This window comes from Dromiciops gliroides, chromosome 4, assembly GCF_019393635.1.
Source record: "Dromiciops gliroides isolate mDroGli1 chromosome 4, mDroGli1.pri, whole genome shotgun sequence".
Taxonomy (NCBI): Eukaryota; Metazoa; Chordata; class Mammalia; order Microbiotheria; family Microbiotheriidae; genus Dromiciops; species Dromiciops gliroides.
This window is the reverse complement of record NC_057864.1, coordinates 80,077,484-80,098,656: the sequence shown is the minus strand read 5'-3', so window position 1 is coordinate 80,098,656 and position 21,173 is coordinate 80,077,484. Positions and strand designations below refer to the sequence as shown.

The 21,173-nt window shown below is 35.7% G+C and overlaps 1 protein-coding gene across 2 annotated transcripts in view; it reads left to right on the top strand.

Annotated features, from left to right (window-relative positions):
- TPR (translocated promoter region, nuclear basket protein) overlaps positions 1-21,173 on the top strand; it is a 67,886-nt gene that overhangs the window by 13,024 nt on the left and 33,689 nt on the right. For both annotated transcript variants that reach the window (XM_044000243.1, XM_044000242.1), the window contains exons 9-30: positions 604-684; positions 773-860; positions 2,382-2,522; positions 3,048-3,139; positions 3,337-3,534; positions 4,205-4,312; positions 5,023-5,249; positions 7,098-7,261; positions 7,642-7,778; positions 7,864-8,012; positions 8,771-8,933; positions 11,821-11,955; positions 12,911-13,051; positions 13,853-14,021; positions 15,519-15,685; positions 16,708-16,860; positions 17,399-17,515; positions 17,658-17,861; positions 17,979-18,163; positions 19,036-19,183; positions 19,641-19,778; positions 19,904-20,035. In XM_044000243.1, the coding sequence (XP_043856178.1) occupies positions 604-684; positions 773-860; positions 2,382-2,522; positions 3,048-3,139; positions 3,337-3,534; positions 4,205-4,312; positions 5,023-5,249; positions 7,098-7,261; positions 7,642-7,778; positions 7,864-8,012; positions 8,771-8,933; positions 11,821-11,955; positions 12,911-13,051; positions 13,853-14,021; positions 15,519-15,685; positions 16,708-16,860; positions 17,399-17,515; positions 17,658-17,861; positions 17,979-18,163; positions 19,036-19,183; positions 19,641-19,778; positions 19,904-20,035 (3,237 nt within the window). The remainder of the gene's footprint in view (positions 1-603; positions 685-772; positions 861-2,381; positions 2,523-3,047; positions 3,140-3,336; positions 3,535-4,204; positions 4,313-5,022; positions 5,250-7,097; positions 7,262-7,641; positions 7,779-7,863; positions 8,013-8,770; positions 8,934-11,820; positions 11,956-12,910; positions 13,052-13,852; positions 14,022-15,518; positions 15,686-16,707; positions 16,861-17,398; positions 17,516-17,657; positions 17,862-17,978; positions 18,164-19,035; positions 19,184-19,640; positions 19,779-19,903; positions 20,036-21,173) is intronic.

Genomic DNA, 21,173 nt, shown 5'->3' with positions numbered 1-21,173 from the left:
ACCTGAGTTCAAGTGTAACTTCAGTCAGTAGTTGTATGACCCTGAGCATGTGACTTAACCTCTGTAGGCCTTAGTTTCCTCATCTGTAAAATAAAGATGATAATAAGAAGAGCGCCTCCTCTCCAAGTTCCTTATGAGGATAAAGTGAAATCATATATGTATATCACTTTACAAAGTGCTATATAAATGCTAGCTGCTATTATTAGGTCCAGTCCTCATATATAATGGGTAACATTTGTAACCATAACTCTTCAAAAATTAGTTAGGTATCAGCTTGTAATTTCTAATATTGGGAACAGACAGTAGGTGCTATGTCAAAAGTAGAAAATACATGTTAATTTCAATATTATGAAATTATAGTAGCGCTTTCCTAGAAGACCAAATGAGATATTATTTTGGTCTGTTTGGGAAAATGATTATTATTTAATTTTAGGTAATCTTGTCATTTGGTAAAAATGCATTTTCTTGCTCAATTGCTCTCTGACCCCCCCCCCCCTGCTCTTTTTAAAAGAAAACCACCCCTAATCTTGACCATTTGAAACAACTCTAAATCCATATCAGTGGGAATATATTATGATTATTATGGTCTTGTTTACTTTCTAGGCTAAGGAGCAGCAGGCTAGTATGGAAGAAAAGTTCCACAATGAGCTAAATGCCCACATGAAGCTGTCTAACTTGTATAAGGTAAATTCAGTACCATTACTTTTAGCGTCTTATTCTTTTTTGTTACTGTTGTTATTGTTATTTAACAACTTCTGATTAAACATTTTAGGGTGCTGCTGATGACTCAGAAGCAAAAAGCACTGAGCTAACTCGAGCAGTGGATGAGCTTCACAAGCTTTTGAAAGAATCTGGAGAAGGTAAGAAAGATTCTGGAGAGGAAAGGAAAATGCTTAGCATAGAGATTCCTTTTCTTATGTGAATGATCTAAATTAAGTATATTTTAGATCAGTTTATCTCACTGATAAACCTTAGCTGAGGGATATTAGGGCGGTATTCTAAAAGTGAAATTTGGTTCCAGTCTCAGTTCTCATGCTACTGTGTACTAAAACTGGCATAATTATTATAGGCACGCCTGTATTACATGAATGTGTGTGTGTCTGTGTCTGTGTGTATGTAAATAGATACATGTACAGGATGTTCCAAAAGTCTTAATGTAGTTTTCACCTATTAAAGCTTTAATCTGGGGGCGGCTAGGGTGGCGCAGTGGATAAAGCACTAGCCCTGGATTCTGGAGGACCTGATTTCAAATGCCGTCTCAGACACTTGACACTTATTAGCTGTGTGACCCTGGGCAAGTTACTTAACCCTCATTTGCCCTTCCCCCTCCCCCCCAAAAAGCTTTAATCTGCACTGAGACTTGTGTTACCCTGTATGTTTCTCCATCACACTCTTATACACATTTACTAATAACGCTTTTATTATATGTTATTTCTTCCAAATCTTGTATACCTTATTCTCATCTGTCAATTTTATAAAGTTAGGTTTTTCTCTAGGGCAGCTAGAGTGCCAGGCCTGGAGTTAGGAAGGCTCATCTTTCTCAGTTCATACCTATCCTCAGACACTTACTAACTGAGTGACCCTGTGCAAGTCATTTAACCCTGTTTGCCTCAGTTTCTTTCCTCATCTATAAAATGAGCTGGAGAAGGAAATGGCAAACCACTTCCATATCTCTGCTAAGAAAACCCCATATGATATCACAAAGGCTTGAACACAACTGAAAAGACTGATCAACAATAACGATTTTCCCTAACTCCAACATGTTAAGCCTACTTAGAGGCTTATAACCTTTATATTCACTTTCAGAACCTATAGTAAGCTTTCTTGCTGTATAAAATATACTTTCACTGTCTGACTGCTAAGTATAAACAAAACATTTCAATTATGCATAGACCTTTAGCCTATATCCTAGAAAGAATTCAGTATTTCATATGAAGAATCAAAAATGAAGTCAAGTGATTGAATTACAACCCCTTTACATCTATTGGGGAGAGAGGGAGAGACAATCAGGGGACCAAGATAAAAACAGGGAGAGTAAGAACCAAAGACATGAGTATTTCATGTAGTTCAGATGAAAGAGAAACTTTGAGTGAAAAATAATAGATACAAGGTATAGTCATTTCTTCCCCTGAATACAACTTTAAAAACAGAGATTTAAGCAAATTAAAATATAGCAACTTATAGATTTTTGTTCTATAGCATAATATGATTTCTTTTAAAATTTGTCTTATCCTTGTCTTGGACAGCTTGTGTTTTATTTTAATTGTAATGTACTTCAAGCTCCTCCCAGCACCATCTGCAATAACAATAGAATGGCACCCAAAATACAAATGTTATTCAAGAAAAAAAAATAATAAAATAAAATTTGTCTTATGTTTTAGCTAACAAAAGAATACAAGACCATTTAATGGAAGTGGAAGAATCAAAAGCCCGAATGGAAAAAGAAATGCTAGAGAAGATCGGCAAGTTAGAAAGAGAACTAGAGAATGCCAATGACCTACTGTCAGCCACAAAACGGAAAGGTAGAGATGATATTTGCATACAAATGTTTGTAGTGACTTAGAACACAGAGACTGTTGTTCTTTGACCATATATCAGGAGGTGTATTTCCCTTAAGAAACTGTCAAGTAAATTATTTAAGTTTCTTTTTATTTGACAATCAATGTTACCCCCAATAAGATTTTACCAACCAGTACCAGTCTGAGGCTCAGAGACCAAGTGACTTGCCTATAGTCAGATAACTAGGGTGACAAAGGCAGGATTTGAACTTGGACCTCTAACAGCTTTTAATCCAATACACAGATGAAGAGAGGGCATGCTAGGCCCAGGAATATCATGAGGAAAGACATCAAAAAGACAACATTTGAAGCATGATTCAGGATGTAATTTTGTTGGGCTAAATGTAACACGAAGGGGGAAGTAGTGTGACATAAGACTGGAAAGGTACTTAAAATGGAGATATCACTCCTTCGACATGTGTTGAAAACTCAATAACTATATTTTTGAGCTTGTTCAGTAATGGAATATTGTTGTGTTTATGTGTGCAGGTGCCATATTATCTGAAGAGGAGCTTGCAGCTATGTCTCCGACTGCAGCAGCCGTAGCTAAGATAGTGAAGCCTGGAATGAAACTAACTGAGGTGACCATTTTTTAATTGGAATATTACAACACATTTCCATCTAAAATGTTTATAACTCTAAGATGCTTACAATAGAATGTTGCTAGGAGTATGCAGTTTTGTGAAATGACAATCTATTGACATCCTTTTAAATTTTGTTGGTGGTCTTTCCCTTTAATATTGTACTTAGACTTGACATGGTACATTTTCTTTTACAGTTGTACAATGCTTATGTAGAAACACAGGATCAGTTGCTTTTAGAGAAACTAGAGAACAAGAGAATTAATAAATATCTAGATGAAATAGTAAAAGAAGTTGAAGCAAAAGCACCAATTCTGAAACGCCAACGTGAGGAATATGAACGCGCCCAAAAAGCTGTGGCCAGTTTATCTGTTAAGCTTGAGCAAGCAATGAAGGTGAGTGTTCCCTTCTTGGGACCAATCTAGAGAACAAGGATAGATGAAACATCACTCATTAGCTGCTTTTACATTTTATGAAAAGTTTAAATTGATAGTAACAACTAACTCAGTGGTATAATGTAAAGAATGTTCTGTTTGGGGTCAGGACATGGTTTAAATCCATGCATACTATGATGTATCTTTCAAATTTCCTTTGTGTTATTGACCATTTTTTTTCCATCTGAAATTATATTTACAGTCATGGACCATCACTATGAGGATATCAATGTCTACTACTATGGTGTCTGTAATTTGTTTCTATGCCATTATCTGTTGCTATACAATAAGAATTCTGTGTGGATATTCGACTAGGGTAAAGGAGTGAAATTTTCAATCAGAATGAACAGACCCATCTTTCCTACTTGCTTTAGAATTTAAACCCAATTATGAATGACAGTTAATAGTCAGATGTCAGTATTGTATGTTGGGGTTTTTTCTCAAAAGGTTAATTTCAAAAGATTTTTTTTTCCTTTTTAATGTTTCTCTTGTGTTATTTAACATTATTCTGATTGCTGTAGTTGTTGAGTACTCTATGATAATAGTAGTCTCAAACTTCTTAAAGCAAAGTTTTTTGTCTTAGAGCAAAATACTGAATTTTATAAACCTTAAGCCTATTTCTGGTTTATAGGAAATTCAACGATTACAAGAGGACACTGACAAAGCCAACAAACATTCATCTGTGCTTGAAAGGGACAACCAAAGAATGGAAATACAAGTGAAAGACCTTTCGCAACAGGTTAGAAAATTTTAATTTTGACATTTTGGTCCTCCTCGAATTCTGCCTTTGGGGTCAGTGTCCCAAAGGTAAAACTGCCTTCACAGTAGTTGCTTTGGTTAATAAGTCCTTCTTTAGAGGGAACCAGGATTGCTATTTCTAAAGAGTGTCTTGAAAAAATAATTTATGATTACAGTGGAAAGCTTTTTAGATAATAAATGCAATTTTACTTATATCAAAATTGCTTGGACTTAACCAAAAATGTTTCTTACCCTGAAGGCATCGACATCTAAATGATAAGCTGGAAGGCTTTTTTTAGGTGATTAAAGTGCTACTACTGCTTATAATCTCTAGCATTTACATAGTGCTTTAAAGTTTGCAAAGCACTTTACATAAGATAACTCATTTAATCCTCATAGCAATCCTATGGAATAGGTGCTATTATTATTCCTGTTTTATAAATGAGGAAAATGAGGCACAGGTTACATGACTTGCCCATGGTCACACATCTAATAAGAGTCTGAATCAGTACTCAGTTTTAGATCTTCCTTGCAAGTCTTCTGCTCTATCTGCTGTGCTAACTAGCTGTTTGTTAACTTTTTTTCCCACTCTGAAGTTTTAAAAATAACAAGTACATGAGAATCATCTCTTTAAAAATTTGCTTTCTGCCCTAAACATTATTTACAGATCCCAAATCAGCAGTGCTTTAATAACATTGCATTCTCTCTTAGATTAGAGTTCTCTTGATGGAACTTGAAGAAGCAAGGGGCAATCATGTAATTCGAGATGAAGAAGTAAGTTCTGCTGATATCAGTAGTTCATCTGAAGTTATATCACAGCATCTAGTCTCCTACAGGAATATTGAAGAACTCCAGCAACAAAACCAGCGCCTTCTGGTAGCACTTAGGGAGCTTGGGGAGACAAGAGAAAGAGAAGAACAAGAAACAACTTCTTCAAGGTAAAAAGTTGAGAGCTTTTAAAATCTGTTTTTATATTTTGCAGTAGTAAGATGGTCATCCTTTGATTTGTGTGATGGATTTTCTGTCTTATGATTTTTTTATATTAACCATAGGAAAATGTAATTAAAAGAATATATAATTTATATTTGCATGTATTCAATAATAATGAAAATAATAGTAATAATAATGAGAAAACTAAAAAATATTACAGAAGACTGAAATTTTGTGACTAAATTATGTGTGGCAGATATAGTCTGTTTAAATACTTTCAGATTATAAACTTCTATTTAAATTTAATTTCTAATTAAATCCCTTTGTGGCAAATTACTATTCCCCCTCCTGTCACCTTCCTGAAAAGGTTTTTTAAACCATATCAGAGGACCAGAGAAGGGCTTGGATAGATGGGTAGATGAAATGAAGGTAACTGATGACAAAGAAGGCAGAGTTGTCTGATTCATATTTAGTTTCTGTTTTGACTACAGAGGAGGATGATCTTTTAAGTGATGAGTACAGAATAATATGTTTAATTAGGAAATTGATAGACAGAATAAACAAGGAGAAAGTGAAAGACCACCTTCATCTCATCATCTGGCCCAGATGAGCTATATCTTTGGGTACTAAAAGAACCAACAGATAGCATTGTTGCAGTACTCTTGTGATATTTGACTGGTCATAGAAAAGGAAACAGTACTTCAGATTGGAAGGGGGTAAATATTTTCCCAGTTTTTAATAAAAAGAGAATAGGAGTTTTTAAAAGTATGTGTCAGTGGCCTTCATTTTTATTTCTGACAAAATTCTAGAAGAAATAATTAAAGGAAGAATCAGTTTATCTAGAAATGGAAATAGTGATATAGAAGAGCCATCATTACTTTTATCATCAACATAGGTTATGCCAGTCTAATCATCTTTCATTTTTTTTTCCCAGTGGATTACCAAACTGACATGACAAGAATATTCTAGATATAGTATTTCTAGATTTAAATTTTTAAAATTAGATCCAGCATGCATTTGTTTAAGTACCTAGAAGGTACAAAACTCTTCTAGGCACTGGGGATACAAAAACAAAGATTGTTGGGAATCAACATCCACAGTTCCCTACAAATAGCACATATAATAAAAAACGAATCATGTAGTAATCTTACTTTGTTTAAACAAATACTAGATACCCTTTGCGTGCTCAATGGCATTAAATGAATTTTTAAAGCATTCAAATTGTTTGGATTAAGTAAAAATATCCAGAGAAAAAAATTTGTGAATTGAAAATTACCCATCATTTTCAGTATCACTTTGATTTATATTTTGTGTTGCATACCCTATGCTCATATGCTTGAGATTTCCTCACCCCTACCTACCCATTAAAACCTTACCTATTCTTCTATCTATCTATTTATTTTTGGTTGGGCAGTGAGAGTTAAGTGACTTGCCCAGGGTCACACAGGTAGTGTCAAGTGTCTGAAGCAGGATTTGAACTCAGTTCCTCCTGAATTAAGGGCCAGTGCTTTATCCACTGCGCCACCTAGCTGCCCCACCTATTCTTCAAAGTCAATCTCAAATGCCTCTATGAAACAGTTATCTTCATTTAAACCCCCAAAATTTTGTTTTGCACTTGATACTGTATTTTCTTTATTTGTATATATTTCATATACCCTATTACAGTATAAATTCTAGAACAAATATACCATGTCTTATCTAGACTGTGTTTTCCTCACCCTCCAGCACAAGAAGATAAGTATGACATTATACAGAGTATTATAACAATATGAATTCCTGTATTTATTTCTGGCAGAACTATCAAAATGTAGTCACTGACATTTCTCTAAAATATACAACCATTTTTTCCCCTGCAGAATTACTGAGCTGCAAATTCAGCTTGAAAGTGCCCTTGCTGAATTGGAACAACTTCGTGAATCACGGCACCATCAGATGCAACTTGTTGATTCAATAGTCCGTCAGCGTGACATGTACCGAATTTTGTTGTCACAGACGACAGGAGTTGTCTTTCCACTGCAAGGTAGGTTAGCACATGTTATTTAAGGTTCCAAATATTTTTTGGGGGAAAAATGTGTTCCTAAAATCTATGTTAAGAAATAAGAAATCTGGTGCTAACAGAAGAATTTTACTTTTTTATTATGTTCACTTGCCATTCTTTGCTTTCAGAAATTCACATGCTCCTAAATTATTCTTGTTAGCTTGACTCATGTGGCCTCTCCATCTTTCACTGAATAAAACAATGAAGGGCTCTTACAGTACCAAATTCTGAAACTTGATGATCTAATTCAAGCATGTTGGGCCTGTTTTGTTTTTTGTTTTTTATGATGAAGTAAATTCAAAGACATGCAGGAAATTAAAAACAACTCTGATAAATAGTCTTCTCATTTTATTTTTATGAAGCTTCAAGCTTAGAGGATATTTCCCTGATGTCCACACTAAAACATTCTTCAGGTGTGTCACAGACCATCTCCACTCCTGCTCCAGCTCCCACAGCTGAGTCAACCGAGACAGTAGAAGCCAAGGCTGCACTTAAACAGGTATAAGTCTTGTTTTTCTTTCCCTAGGGCAGGTTTTAAGATTGAAAGTTTTAAACATCATCCAATAATTACTCTAAATATTTAGTTGCAGGAAATTTTTGAAAACTACAAAAAAGAAAGGACAGAAAATGATAAAATTCAAAATGAGCAAGCTGAGAAACTTCAAGAGCAAGTTACAGATTTACGGTCACAGAATACCAAGATTTCTACTCAGTTAGATTTTGCTTCCAAACGGTAAATCAGTTTTTATTTATGCTGAAAAAGTCATTTAATAATTTGCTGTTTTGTTCAGAGATTGGTGTAATACAAAGAGTGCCTTTCTATTTCATTAGAGTATGGTATAGATTCACTGTGACTTTTTAGGAGGTTGTGGTTGTTTTTTTGTTTGTTTTAACAAACCAAATATTAAGGATTTGACATATGAAAGTGAATAGTTTGATATTTTGGCACAATGAATATGAAGTTTATTGTAAGTAAATTCCAGTTTGGTCACTTAACATAGAGCATCTGCTGTGTTGTTATTTTGACAGGAGGATAAGGAATAAGGCATTAGTCACTCTTTTGGTTGGAACATAGACTTCCCACCTAAAATCCAATCTCTTTGAAAAGGAAAAAATATATAGTCATATATTGCAAAATAATAGTAACTATAGGTTACATTCAGGTTTTATTCAAGCCAAATTTGGGAGAAAAGTGATCCTAGTTTTGAACTACATGGTATGTTTCCGCATTCCATTTAGATAAAAGTTGGTATTTTACGAAGTCATTATATTTAGTTTGAGTTTATTAATACTCCAATTATAATGTATTTTTTCAATCTTAATGGTATTTTATTTTCCAGTTATATATAAAGATAATTTTCAACATTTGTTTTTATAAGCCTTTGAGTTCCAAATTTTTCTCCCTCCCCTCCCTTCCTTCTCCCCTCCCCAAAACAGAAAGCAATCTGTTATGGATTATATATGTACTATTTTTATTTTTTATAATACAAGTTATGAAATGCTACAAGATAATGTCGAGGGATACCGTCGAGAAATTACCTCCTTACATGAGAGAAACCAGAAACTCACTGCAACAACTCAGAAGCAGGAACAGATCATCAACACAATGACTCAAGATTTGAGAGGAGCAAATGAGAAGTTGGCAGTTGCAGAAGTGAGATTAATTTTCCTTTTGTAGATTTTTAAATAAAAGTACTCATTTCCTTTTTTTGAAGATTAGATCTGTGTTTTCATTGGTAGAGGGTAGTTGTTCTCAAAGTGTCGCCCTCAAGGCCAAAACCATTTTTAAAACAATAATAAGACATATTAATTTCTAATACTATAGACATTGATAGTTGTAACCCACATGAATAAAAGTTCTTTGGGGAAGAGAAGTTCTCAGTAATTTGTAAAGAGGTCCTGAGACCAAAATATTTAACGATTGCTAATATAAGCAAACTCTCAGATGAGGAAACTCCGTCTTCCACTGAACCTTTTCTGAAATTTAGAGGCTTAGAGAGTTGCCTGGAGCACTGAGGGATTGAGTGAATTACCCAGTCATGTAGTCAGCACAAATTAGAGGAGGAACTTGCATCTAGCGCATCCTGGCCCTAAGAGTAGCTCCTTATCCACTATGCTGTGCTGCTTACTAAGTTGGAAATTAACATTTACTAGTGTTCCAATAAGACAAAATTTAAGAGCAAGTCCATCTGGTTATCAGTAGCCAACCATTAAGAATAAACTATTATGGGGCAGCTAGGTGGCACATGGATAGAGCACCGGCCCTGGAGTCAGGACTACCTGAGTTCAAATCCGGCCTCAGACACTTAACACTTACTAGCTGGGTGACCCTGGGCAAGTCACTTAACCCCAATTGCCTCACTAAAAAAAAAAAAAAAAAAAAAAAAGGAATTAAAAAAAAAAGAATAAACTATTATGTAGTTTTTTTATTATCCGGACATAAAGCAGGTAATGTCAGTCTGACTTTTCAGATCATTTAAAAAAGTCATTTCTTTAACTTTAGGATGTATTTTTGTAGTAACTATCTGATTCAGATGGACAGCCTTCAATGTGAATGGAGACATTGTACAAGGACTGGGGGTAGGGGGAATGTCAAATAATAAACTTACTAAACACTTAACATGTATCAGGCACAGTACTAATGGCTGGGGGTACAGGAGACAACATGAAAATACATATACAGAATAAATAAGAATTAAAAGAGCAAAAGCACTGGAATTAAGAGGAGTTAGAGAAGCTTTCTAATAGAAGATGGGATTTTTGTGGGGACTTGAAGGAAGCCAGGGAGGTCAGTCAGTAGTCAGAGCAAAGAGAGTGATCAAGGCATGGGGGACAACCAGCAAGAATTCCTGGAGCCGAGAGCTCAGATATCTTGTTTGTGGAACTGGTAGGAGGCCAGTATCACTGGGTTGAAGAATTTGTACTGGGGAGTGGGAGTGAGGTGTAAAGAGACTGGAGAAAAGGAGGAGGAGGCTTGGTCATGAAGGGCTTTGAAGGCCAAACAGAGCATTTTGTATTTGGGGGTGGGGGGGGTGCAGTTTGATGAGCAGGCCTGTGCATTAGGAAAATCACTTTAGTGGCTGAATGGACCAATGACAATGGATTAGAGTGGGGAGAGACTTGAGACAGGTAGACCCACCAGCAGCTATTACAATAGTCCAGGTGTGAGATGATAATGGCTTGCACCAGAGAGGAGGCAGTGTCAGAGGAGAGAAGAGGACATATTCAAGAGATGTTGGAAAGGTGAAATCAACAGGCCTTGGCAATAGTTAGGTCATGGTGGGTAAGTGAAAGTGAGGAGTGGAAATGATAAAAATTAAAAATTGAATGTTCCCTTCCTTAAAGAGGCTTTCATTCTATTGATAAAAATAAATATTTTAACTGAGAAATCTGGGAAGTTATTGACATTTCCCCTCTTAGAGCCATAGAAACCTCACTTCATTTCTGGGAATGGGAAATGTCAACTCTTAGACTCAGGCAAAAAACCAGCCTAGAGCAATATATAGAGAGGTTTATCTTTATAGTATTTTTGTAGCTTGTGTTCTCCATAGTAGGGAGATAAGAAAGTATTGTGGTTTTAAAACCTCTAAGCTTCTCCTGGCTCTTGGTATTCCAAGTAATTCCAAAACAAGTTTATTGGACTCCATGGGTGGATGGCGAAAGCTTTTATTAAGCTCTATGCTAAGTGCTAGGAGTTTCTATAGAAAAGTCATACTGTTCTTACTCTCAAGGTCACACTCATCTCTTAGATAGTATATATGAGAGTTCAGCTGCAAGGCTGATAAAGAGTCTTGGAAATCCTCAGAGTTGAGAGGAAAGAAGGATGATAAAGCCCAGGACTCCATAGTGTAAATCAGCAGATGAAAGGCAATGTCCATAGGGCATATTAGTGACAGGGCCAGTGGTAAATCCTGATGGTCTTCTTTCTCATCAGAAAGACTGTAGCTGATGACTTAGAGTTTATCCAAGTAGTGTAAGCACCATGATAGGGTCTAGACAGGTGAGAAGGTATAAAAGGGGTAGCTTGCTGATTACTCTCCCCTCCCCTGGCCCTACTCCCCTTCTACACTTTGGGAATCTTGGTCCATGTGGAGGAAGGGGTTAAGTAAAGTTATAAGGAGACCCTGTGGCCTTGTCTCTCTCTCTTTAGGGAGCCTGGTGGAATAGGGTCAGGGAGAGGGTTGGTAATGGCATCCCCCACTGACCCTACTGGAAGCACTAAGTGGCCCCACATCAGTTGTTTCTTATGATTACTTTTCTTGATACTTTAACATCTTCTAGGATTTATATTTTGTGCATGATAAAGATTCTAAAAATGTTTATTGAGTTGAATATGTAATTGATCAATCCTAAGAGCCATATATGTCTTATGCAACAAACCTTAAATGTTATATAAGTTTAGCATTAAATTTGGCAGTAAAGTGTTTATAAATATTTTATAACCTCTGTGATTTTATATTTAGACCAGATAGGAATTCTGTAGTTTCAATTTTTCCCCACAAAGCTTATCATTGTTTTGTTTTGGGTTTTGTATCTTTAAGGTAAGAGCAGAAAATCTGAAAAAGGAAAAGGAAATGTTGAAACTGTCAGAAGTTCGCCTTTCTCAGCAGAGAGAATCTTTGTTAGCTGAACAAAGAGGACAAAACTTACTACTAACTAATCTGCAAACAATTCAGGTATTACATTAAAATGTGTTGGGGGGTGGGGGGTCATGATGTCTGTATAAAATAAATAGTGATTTCTATATTTTGTTAATAGATATGAATTCTAGGGATTTTTGGTTCTGTGAACTTATTTTTAAAATTTGATAACTTTCAATAAAACTGGTTTAAAATCCTATGCATTTAAAAAACATTCTGAGGAGTCTGTGAGCTTCGCCAGATAGGAAAAAGTCCATGTCACAAAAAAGTTTAGAATCCTAATTTTAGAGGGATATTTGCGGAGTATTGTTCTTTTCATTCTCATGAGTTACGTTTGTTTTCATAAATTTCACAAACATGGAATTTGAGACCTTAAAATGTTACTTTTCTGACTAAAACTTTAAAAGGAATCTTATTGTTCTGCTTAGAAGTTTATCTCTAACTTATGAGAGAAATGTGTAAAACTACCTGTTTAGCATCCTGAACATGAAATCTTTAGTTTCTTGAAAATAAGGCCAAATCCATGTAAATCGTTTTGTTCTTTACATAATTGCAAAATCTTGAATCGTCTTTACTGCTATTTTCCTCTGTAGTGACATACAAAGTGCTTCACTGTGAGAAAGATCTGAAAATAATTTCTTAGTATAGGTAGTCTAGTAATTAGCCATGTTCAAGTAGGCATATGCTGTATTTTTAAAAATACTTATGTTAGCAGGCTATTTCTTTGTGGTAGACTAAAGAGCTAATGATACTTAATCTTAATGGGCATTTTTGATTCACTCTCTCCTCACTGTTGCTCTCCCCCACCTCCCCACCCTTAGCTTTCTTCAGACCTCAGCTGAATTTCCATATACTGACTTCTCTCCACTTACTATCTCTTCTCCCCCCACCTCCCAAATTTATTTTTTCTATATTTTGTATATGTATGTGCTGTTTCTGTCAAATGTGTTTTTGTTAACTTTTTAAAACTCTGACATTTCTTTTTCTTAAGGGAATATTGGAGAGATCTGAAACAGAAACTAAGCAGAGACTTAATAACCAGATAGACAAGCTTGAACGTGAAATATCTCAACTGAAGAAGAAATTAGAAAATGAAGTAGAACAGAGACACACACTTACAAGAAATCAAGATGTGAGTGTATTTGAATAGATAATTATTGTGGTTGAATCTTGTCTGTGTGAACCTAGGCAAGGCATTTATTAGCTGCCAGGGCCTCTGGCTACAAATTTCCTGACCTAACTTAGTGCATAATACTTTCCACCTTCATGTTTGAGTGTATCATGCCTATGCTCCTCCTTCCCTTCTTTCCTCAGTGCCTTTATAAATGCTATTTCCCATGCCTTAGAATGATCTCTCCTCTCATATTGTGCCTATTGAAACCATTGTCTTCAAGGACCAGATGAGTTTATCAGTCTGTATGAAGCCTTTACACATTTCCCCAAAATAGCATTAGTCACTCAAATCTTTGGGGGGGTGGGGTAATGGAGGGGGGACGGTGAGGGTTAAGTGACTTGCCCAGGGCCACACAGCTAGTAAGTGTCAAGTATCTGAGGCCAGATTTGAACTCGGGTCCTTCTGAATTCAGGGTCAGTGCTTTACTGTACCACTTAGCTGCCCCATCAAATTTTTTTTAATATTTTGTGTAGGTCTCCCTTTTTGCAGTTATTATAATTTGTACGGCCATTATCTGTGTGCTTTTATTTTGTTCCCTTCTACTAGGTTGTAAACTGCTTGAGAGCAAGGCTTGTGTCTTGTTTCATCTTTATACTGCCATCATCTAGGACAGGGTTGTAGATGCTTAATAAATGTTTACTTTTGAGCCATTTAAGTGACCATAAGAAAGGAAATTTGGGTTTAAATCGGGTTTAAACTAAAAACATTCTTGAAATTTGGTGTCATAGTAAGTTGATGTATTTATATCATCTTTAACAGGTTCATCTTTTAGACACAAAGAGACAGCTAGAGACCGAAATAAACCGTCACCTTAATACAAAAGAACTATTAAAAAATGCTCAAAAGGAAACTGCTACATTGAAACAGCAACTCAGTAATGTTGAAGCCCAGCTTGCTTCCCAGTCAGCACAGAGAGCACCTGGAAAAGGTAAACTGTTTAAGTTCATGATCTGTATTATATGTCTATTGCAAGAATTACATTATAGACTGGTCAATTATGGATAAGAGAGGAGGTACTTACTATAATTTTTAGAGTATTAGGTTGGTAGTTGTAATCATTGTGAATATTTTTTATCCTGCATAAAATCAGGATTGAATGGTAATGTTTACCCTGACCCATTTGATCTTCTCTGGGAAGTTGAATAATGAGTCCGTAAAGTATCCTGAGTAGGTAATCATAATATGTTCAATTTGTTTTCCGATTGTTGAAAGCATTCAATAGAATGTCAAAAGTCCTCCAGTCCAGCAGCCTCAATTTGCACTTGAGGAAACTAAAGCCCACAATGAAGTGATTTGTTCAAAGTCACACTACACAGGTAATAAGTAGCAGAACCAGAACTCAAGCTCAGACCCTCTGACAGCAAACTCTGTGCTTTTTCACTGCACCATGTGGTAAGAACACTTAACAGATAAGAATGACAGGGTCAAATTAAAAAGCACTTTAGATAATTCAGTTGAATAGAATAGTATTACTCTCTAGAAGATGTCCCAAGAGTCTTAGTATAGTTTTAAGCTATTAAAGCCTAAAATTGCACTTAAGACTTTAGGAATACCCTGTATTATTAATAAGAAGGTCCTAGGTGAAAGATAATATTTCAGGACGTTTTGCTTCACATTAATGAGTTCACAAAGCCAAAAATCATCTTTAGATAGTGGTTGCCAGATATATTTTTTAACTTTAGAAAATGGACACATATAAATCAATATGGACTGTCGTTGAGGTGACATCCATTTTAGAAACAGAACAATTCTGGCCAGAATGACTTCCTAGACTTCAGTTTTCCAAATCAGTAAAATGAGGGGGTTGGTTTAAATTATCTTTAAAGTCTCTTTTAACACTAAATAGTGTAACTAAAGTGGAAAGTTAGTCAAGTAATAGATTCAGAAATTGAGAGGTTTCTTCTGGGCAAGAGTTTGTTAGCAGAAATAATAATACTTAGACTTCTATCTCTTTAAACATTAGTTTGTTCAACATTGATTAAATACCTCTTGTGTAACAAACTTCTTGCTTAGTTCTAGAGGTAGTATTGCAGACTTTCCCTCAGGAAGCTTACAGTCCAATTGTTGGGAAAGGGATGAGAATAAGACCCAAAGACAAATATTTATAATTACAGTAGTTTTAAAAACAAAACATTTGGGGAGGGGGTGGTTAAAGAAGACTTCAGGTGTTATTTTGAACTTTTTAAAGCTGAAAGGGATCAAAGATGGGAACAGATTGAGCCTTCACACAGAGACTATTCCCAGTAGAGTGAGTATAAGCTTCTTAGTTTGGGTGCTGTTTTTCTATAGGTTTCATTAACTTTACAACCGTGACTACATACTTGACATTTAAAACATCTTGAATTGCATTGTGTCCTGAAATATCTGTAAGGAACATACTGCTTATTTTTTGTTTATATATTTAATTCAAGTATCCTTTTTTTAGGTCAGCCTAGTACTAAAGAAGACATAGATGATCTTGTAAGTCAACTAAGGCAAGCTGAAGAGCAGATTAATGACCTGAAGGAAAGACTCAAAACAACTTCCAATAATGTGGAACAGTATCGGGCTATGGTTCTTAGCTTAGAAGAATCCCTAAACAAGGAAAAACAAGTAAGCAATATAATGTGAAGCACAACGACAGTCTAAAATCTGTTGATGATTCGGCATGTGTACTTAATGTATATAACAATGATTTATTTTAATTGTACTTTATTTTATTTATTTATTTATTTTTGTGGGGCAGTGAGGGTCAAGTGACTTGCCCAAGGTCACACAGCTAGTAAGTGTCAAGTGTCTGAGGCCGGATTTGAACTCAGGTCCTCCTGAATCCAGGGCCTGTGCTTTATCCACTGCACCACCTAGCTGCCCCTAATTGTACTTTTATTAGTAAATTAATTGACTTTGATTTTTCATTCAATTTTGAGTTACTTGCCAGTATTGATTGAGCCTTTTCAATTAATATTCCTTCTTGTTAACCATTTTAGAAGTCAGTGTCAAATCAGTGTATACATATATTTCTACTTTAGTCACAGGTTAGACAGATTATACTTGTATTCAAGACCATCTCTGACGCATACTGTGTGACCCTGGGCTCATGAGAGTCACTTATTCTCTGTCCCAGGCATCCCTGTAAAAACTATAAATAGCTCCTCAGTACATTCTCTAAGTGATTGGATGCTCAAATCCTCAACCAAAAAACTATAACAATTCTTAACTTCAAGGAATTTACATTACATTGGGGAAAAACAGAAATTAAAAAGAAAATTGATACAAAGTAAGTTGCAGAGGGAGAGCACAGGTCCATTTCAAAGGGAAGTTCATTAACAATATGAAGTAGTAGACATAATGAGAAGAATAGAGTTGAAACAGATGGGGACATAAGGAGAGCTAGGGCTGATATTTTGGTGCACCTAGGGAGTTGGGGGAGGACCACTAGGTCAGGGAAGGGATTTTTGGTATTGTCAGTTTTAGGACTACAGATCACAAGAATTTTTTATGGAGCCATAAGACAAGTAGACTGTCACACCCTTCACCTTCACAGAGGTCATGCTAATTTTGTCTCAGGATTTCAAGCCTGGTAGAACCTAAAATTAATTGTACAACTTTCTTAATTTCTGTTGTCTAATGTCAAGGTGACGGAAGAGGTGCGTAAGAATATTGAGGCTCGTTTAAAAGACTCAGCTGAGTATCAGGCACAACTGGAAAAAAAACTAATGGAAGCAGAGAAAGAAAAACAAGAACTTCAAGATGAAAAGCGCAGATCCGTTGAGAGTATGGAGCAGCAGGTAGATTTGATTCCACCAGCCTGTTTCCTTTGTGAGAAATTGTGACTTCTTTCATCTGTGCTTCTCTTACTAGCTTTCATTTGGTTTGCTGCTTTATTCCACTTTACTTCTGCAGCTTTCATGCTTGCACTTAGACACTGCCCATCTGGTCCTTTGTTTTTAGCCCTGCTGTAACTATCAAGACTTATTACTTAGCTATAAACTATACAAGAGATTTGTTTCAAATCACCAGCTGTTATAAATGTATTCTTGTTTTACCTTTACACCAGAAGTGTCAAACATGAGTATGATCTGCCAGCAACATCAGTGGAGCCCAAACCAGAAAATGTAATTGAGAAATTAATGAAAGGAATGGAATGTGTGGATTTTCTAAGTCAGTATGGAACCTTGCAGGGATCCTTAGTACAGTTTAATGTCTCCATTTCTATTTGAGAATGAAATTACTGCTTTATACTGTGAAAGTTTTCTAAATTTTATTTTTGTAATTTTAAAGCAAGTATACAATTAATTTAGATTTTTTTTTTCTTTCCTGCTATAGCTATCTGAATTAAAGAAGACTCTCTCTAGTGTTCAAAATGAAGTTCAAGAAGCTCTTCAGAGAGCAAGCACAGCTTTGAGTAATGAGCAGCAAGCCAGACGTGATTGTCAGGAACAAGTTAGTATTTATGGTTTTAAAAAGTTACTTCAAAAGTAGGGAGCCATAAAACATTCAATGGCTTTTTATTAACATGTTTTCTTTCTAAGGAACTCAAGATGGCCTTATAGATGTTAATTAACTTTTTTGTAACTTACTGCAGGCTAAAATAGCAATAGAAGCTCAGAATAAGTATGAACGAGAACTGATGCTACATGCTGCTGATGTGGAAGCTTTGCAGGCTGCCAAAGAACAAGTTTCTAAAAGCTCATTAGTGCGTCAGCAGTTGGAAGAAACAGCTCAGAAAGCAGAATCACAGTTGTTGGAGTCTAAAGCCTCTTGGGAAGAAAGGGAGAGAATGTTAAAGGTACATTCGTTTGTAGATGGGAAAATGTCAAATGTTATTTTTAAGGCTGTTGTTTAAGTGACTGTTGTCAATAAGACCAAAAAAAAGTTGTGATAACAACACATTTTTGATTTACAGGATGAAGCTTCCAAGAGTATCTCTCGCTGTGAAGATTTAGAGAAACAAAATAGATTACTTCATGATCAGATGGAAAAATTAAGTGACAAGGTGGTGACCTCTGTGAAGGAAGGTGTGCAGAGTTCATTAAATGTATCTCTAAATGAAGAAGGCAAATCTCAAGAACAAGTATTAGAAATTCTCAGGTAAATTAAATACATTCCAGATAATTTGCATCTGTGCCTTAGAATAAATCCATTCTTCAAGGATTAAATTGTCTTAGCTCTTTCCTGTGCATTTTTAATAAAATACAGGAAATGGAAGGAGAAGATTTTGATACTCTTTGTTTGTAATGCAGCATATTCTATCTAAAGGTTAATTTACTGCAGGTAACAAGTTAGTCTCATATACTCTCACTGTAAGATTTATTTCTCTTAAATTGTTTATAAGCAAAACAGGTCCCACCCATTTTTGTCAGCATTTTTATGCTTCAGCTAAATATATTTTTAGGTTCTGACCTGAAGTAAGAATTAAAGGATCCTCAGCTTAACATACCATTTTTAGTATTTCTTCACATAATGACCTAGCCTCAAAACCAAGGAACCCCAGGTTGTAGTCATGTTTCTAAAATACTGACTGTAACCCTGAGCAAGTCACATCATACAGCACTCTGAGCAGCTCTCTGTTAAGAGAAGGTGCTGACCTGCATTGCTAGAGGATGTTGCCCATGCCAGTGAACTTACAGGCCCAGTCCTTGTATCCTTAGAGAGCAAAGCAAAGTTCCGTTCTTCATTTTTATTGACTTGGATGTTGGACATATATCTTAGAGAGTTCATGCTTCACATATGTGTTGGTCTAGATCTAGATTTATCCATGAGTCTTTGAATTCACAAGGAAGAAAGTAAAATGATTTGCCACTGTTTTAAATGTTTTTGGTCATGTTCTGTACAGTAATTAAATTCTATATTAGTTTTTCTCTTGCCGTTAAAGATTTGAAGCACAGGGTTGTCAGCACTTTTAGATAAGATCCATAAAGACAGATAGTTCATAAATATCTTGAATGTCTTTCTTGCTGCAGGTTTATACGGCGAGAAAAAGAAATTGCAGAAACCAGGTTTGAAGTAGCCCAGGTAGAAAGTTTGCGTTACAGACAACGGGTAGAACTCCTGGAAAGAGAGCTTCAGGAGCTGCAGGATAGTCTAAATGCTGAGAGGGAGAAAGTCCAGGTATATGCCTTTAGTGATTTTGGATTTTTTTTTTTTAATATTACTTTAAAAACAAAATTATACAACTTCTACCACACTCCCACCATCCTAAATCTTTTACTAGAACAGGCATTTTACCTTTTAAATTAGTCTTTCTTTTATGCATATTCACATGGATTCTTTTATTTTAAGCTTTAAAATAAACAGTACCATTTGTTTTGTACTGGTTCCCATTCTCAAGCTTGGTTACAAACTTAAATGAACATATGTATAGAAATATAAATCATATGTTATAAAAAGAAAGACTCTTTATAACGTTAACTCCTTTCCACTATAATGTCACTGCAAGATCTGATTAGGAATAAATTATTTACATACTAATGCACTCCCCAACTCTTCCCTCTCCCACCTTCTTCCCCCAAGCAAGAAGATGCCTATAATCTTGTGGGGTTTCTGGGTTTTATTTTTTAACCCTTAGGTAACTGCAAAAACCATGGCTCAGCATGAAGAACTGATGAAAAAAACTGAAACAATGAATGTAGTTATAGAAACCAACAAGATGCTGAGGGAAGAAAAAGAAAGGCTGGAACAAGAACTACAGCAGATGCAAGCAAAGGTTTGTAAGTTGCTAATTCGGGCATGAAGGAAGCAGGAGGAGGAGTGTGTGGTTTTAAAGTCTTCTAAATGTTATTTTCACTTCTATCAGCCAGAATAGTACTGCTAGGATGTTTTGTTTTCCAGGTCAGGAAACTGGAGTTAGATATCTTACCATTACAAGAATCAAATGCTGAACTGAGTGAGAAAAATGGTATGTTACAAGCAGAGAAGAAGTTGCTAGAAGAAGATATCAAACGCTGGAAAGCACGTAACCAGGTGAACAAGTGTCCCATTCACAGACTTGGTCAGCAAATAATTTAGAGAATTAAAATTAACTTTGGAGAAGTAGCATGACTAGTGAATAGAGACCTGGTTTCAAGGCTGGAAGACTCACCTCTGATACACACTAGCTATGTGACTATGGTCAAGTCATTTCTCTGAGCCAGGTAACTCTGTAAGAAAAGAAGTGTCAAACTTCTAGCCAGCTGGTTCAAGTGACTCCTAAATGCAGGGAAACAGATTAAAGTATAATTTGAAAATGTTTTAACAACATAAAAAATACGAAACAATAGAGATCATCTTAATTTGTAGTTTTCTGTCACTGTTCAGCCTGCAGGTATCCTTTTCTATGTGTTTGACACCACTGTCTATAAGGCTCTTAAGTTGCCAAGCAGTTGGCATAATTGTATTGGTAGTGGAGGTGTCTAAACAAGGGGTTCACTATGCTCATAAAATCACTGGTCCATTTCCCCTTCTGCTCACTTTCCCCCTCCCCCCATAAAAGAAAGTTACTTTAAGGGAGTAAAATTGTTTGAGAAACAATAACGAAAAGTATTTCTGCTACACATTTATGCAATGAGAGCCTTGTATAGCATTACTTATGATCGTGCAGATTTGTGTCTATGCCAGATATCAAGTCCTTTCCTTCAAACTTAGCCTGCACTTTTTTCTTCTTCTTAACCCAAGAGTTGTTAATGTCCCCCAGTACCCAAATTGCCTTTGGTTTTTACTCTATTCATGAAATACATTATTTTACTCTATTCATGAAATACATTAATTCCACAAAGCAAGCACTTAGATTCAAGGCACTGTGTACAGGAAGTTCAAGGCTTAAATAAACCACTGTCTCTGCTCACGTAACTGGACAGATTGGTAGACATTAAGAACTGGTGCATAAGGTAATTCCTTTAAGACTACTAATAGGATGGTATTCATAACTTTATATTTAGTGAGCAATTTTATCTTATATCCTTTGATTCCCCACACCCTAAGGTACGTAGATCAGGCAGTTTGTAGGTCAGACGAGGTATGGAGGAAATTGGAATTTGTCCAAGGTCTCAAGCTCTAGTGAGGGAGCTGCAACTCAAACTCTAGTCTTCTTATTCCAGTTCCAGTTCTTTTTTCACTATCATAC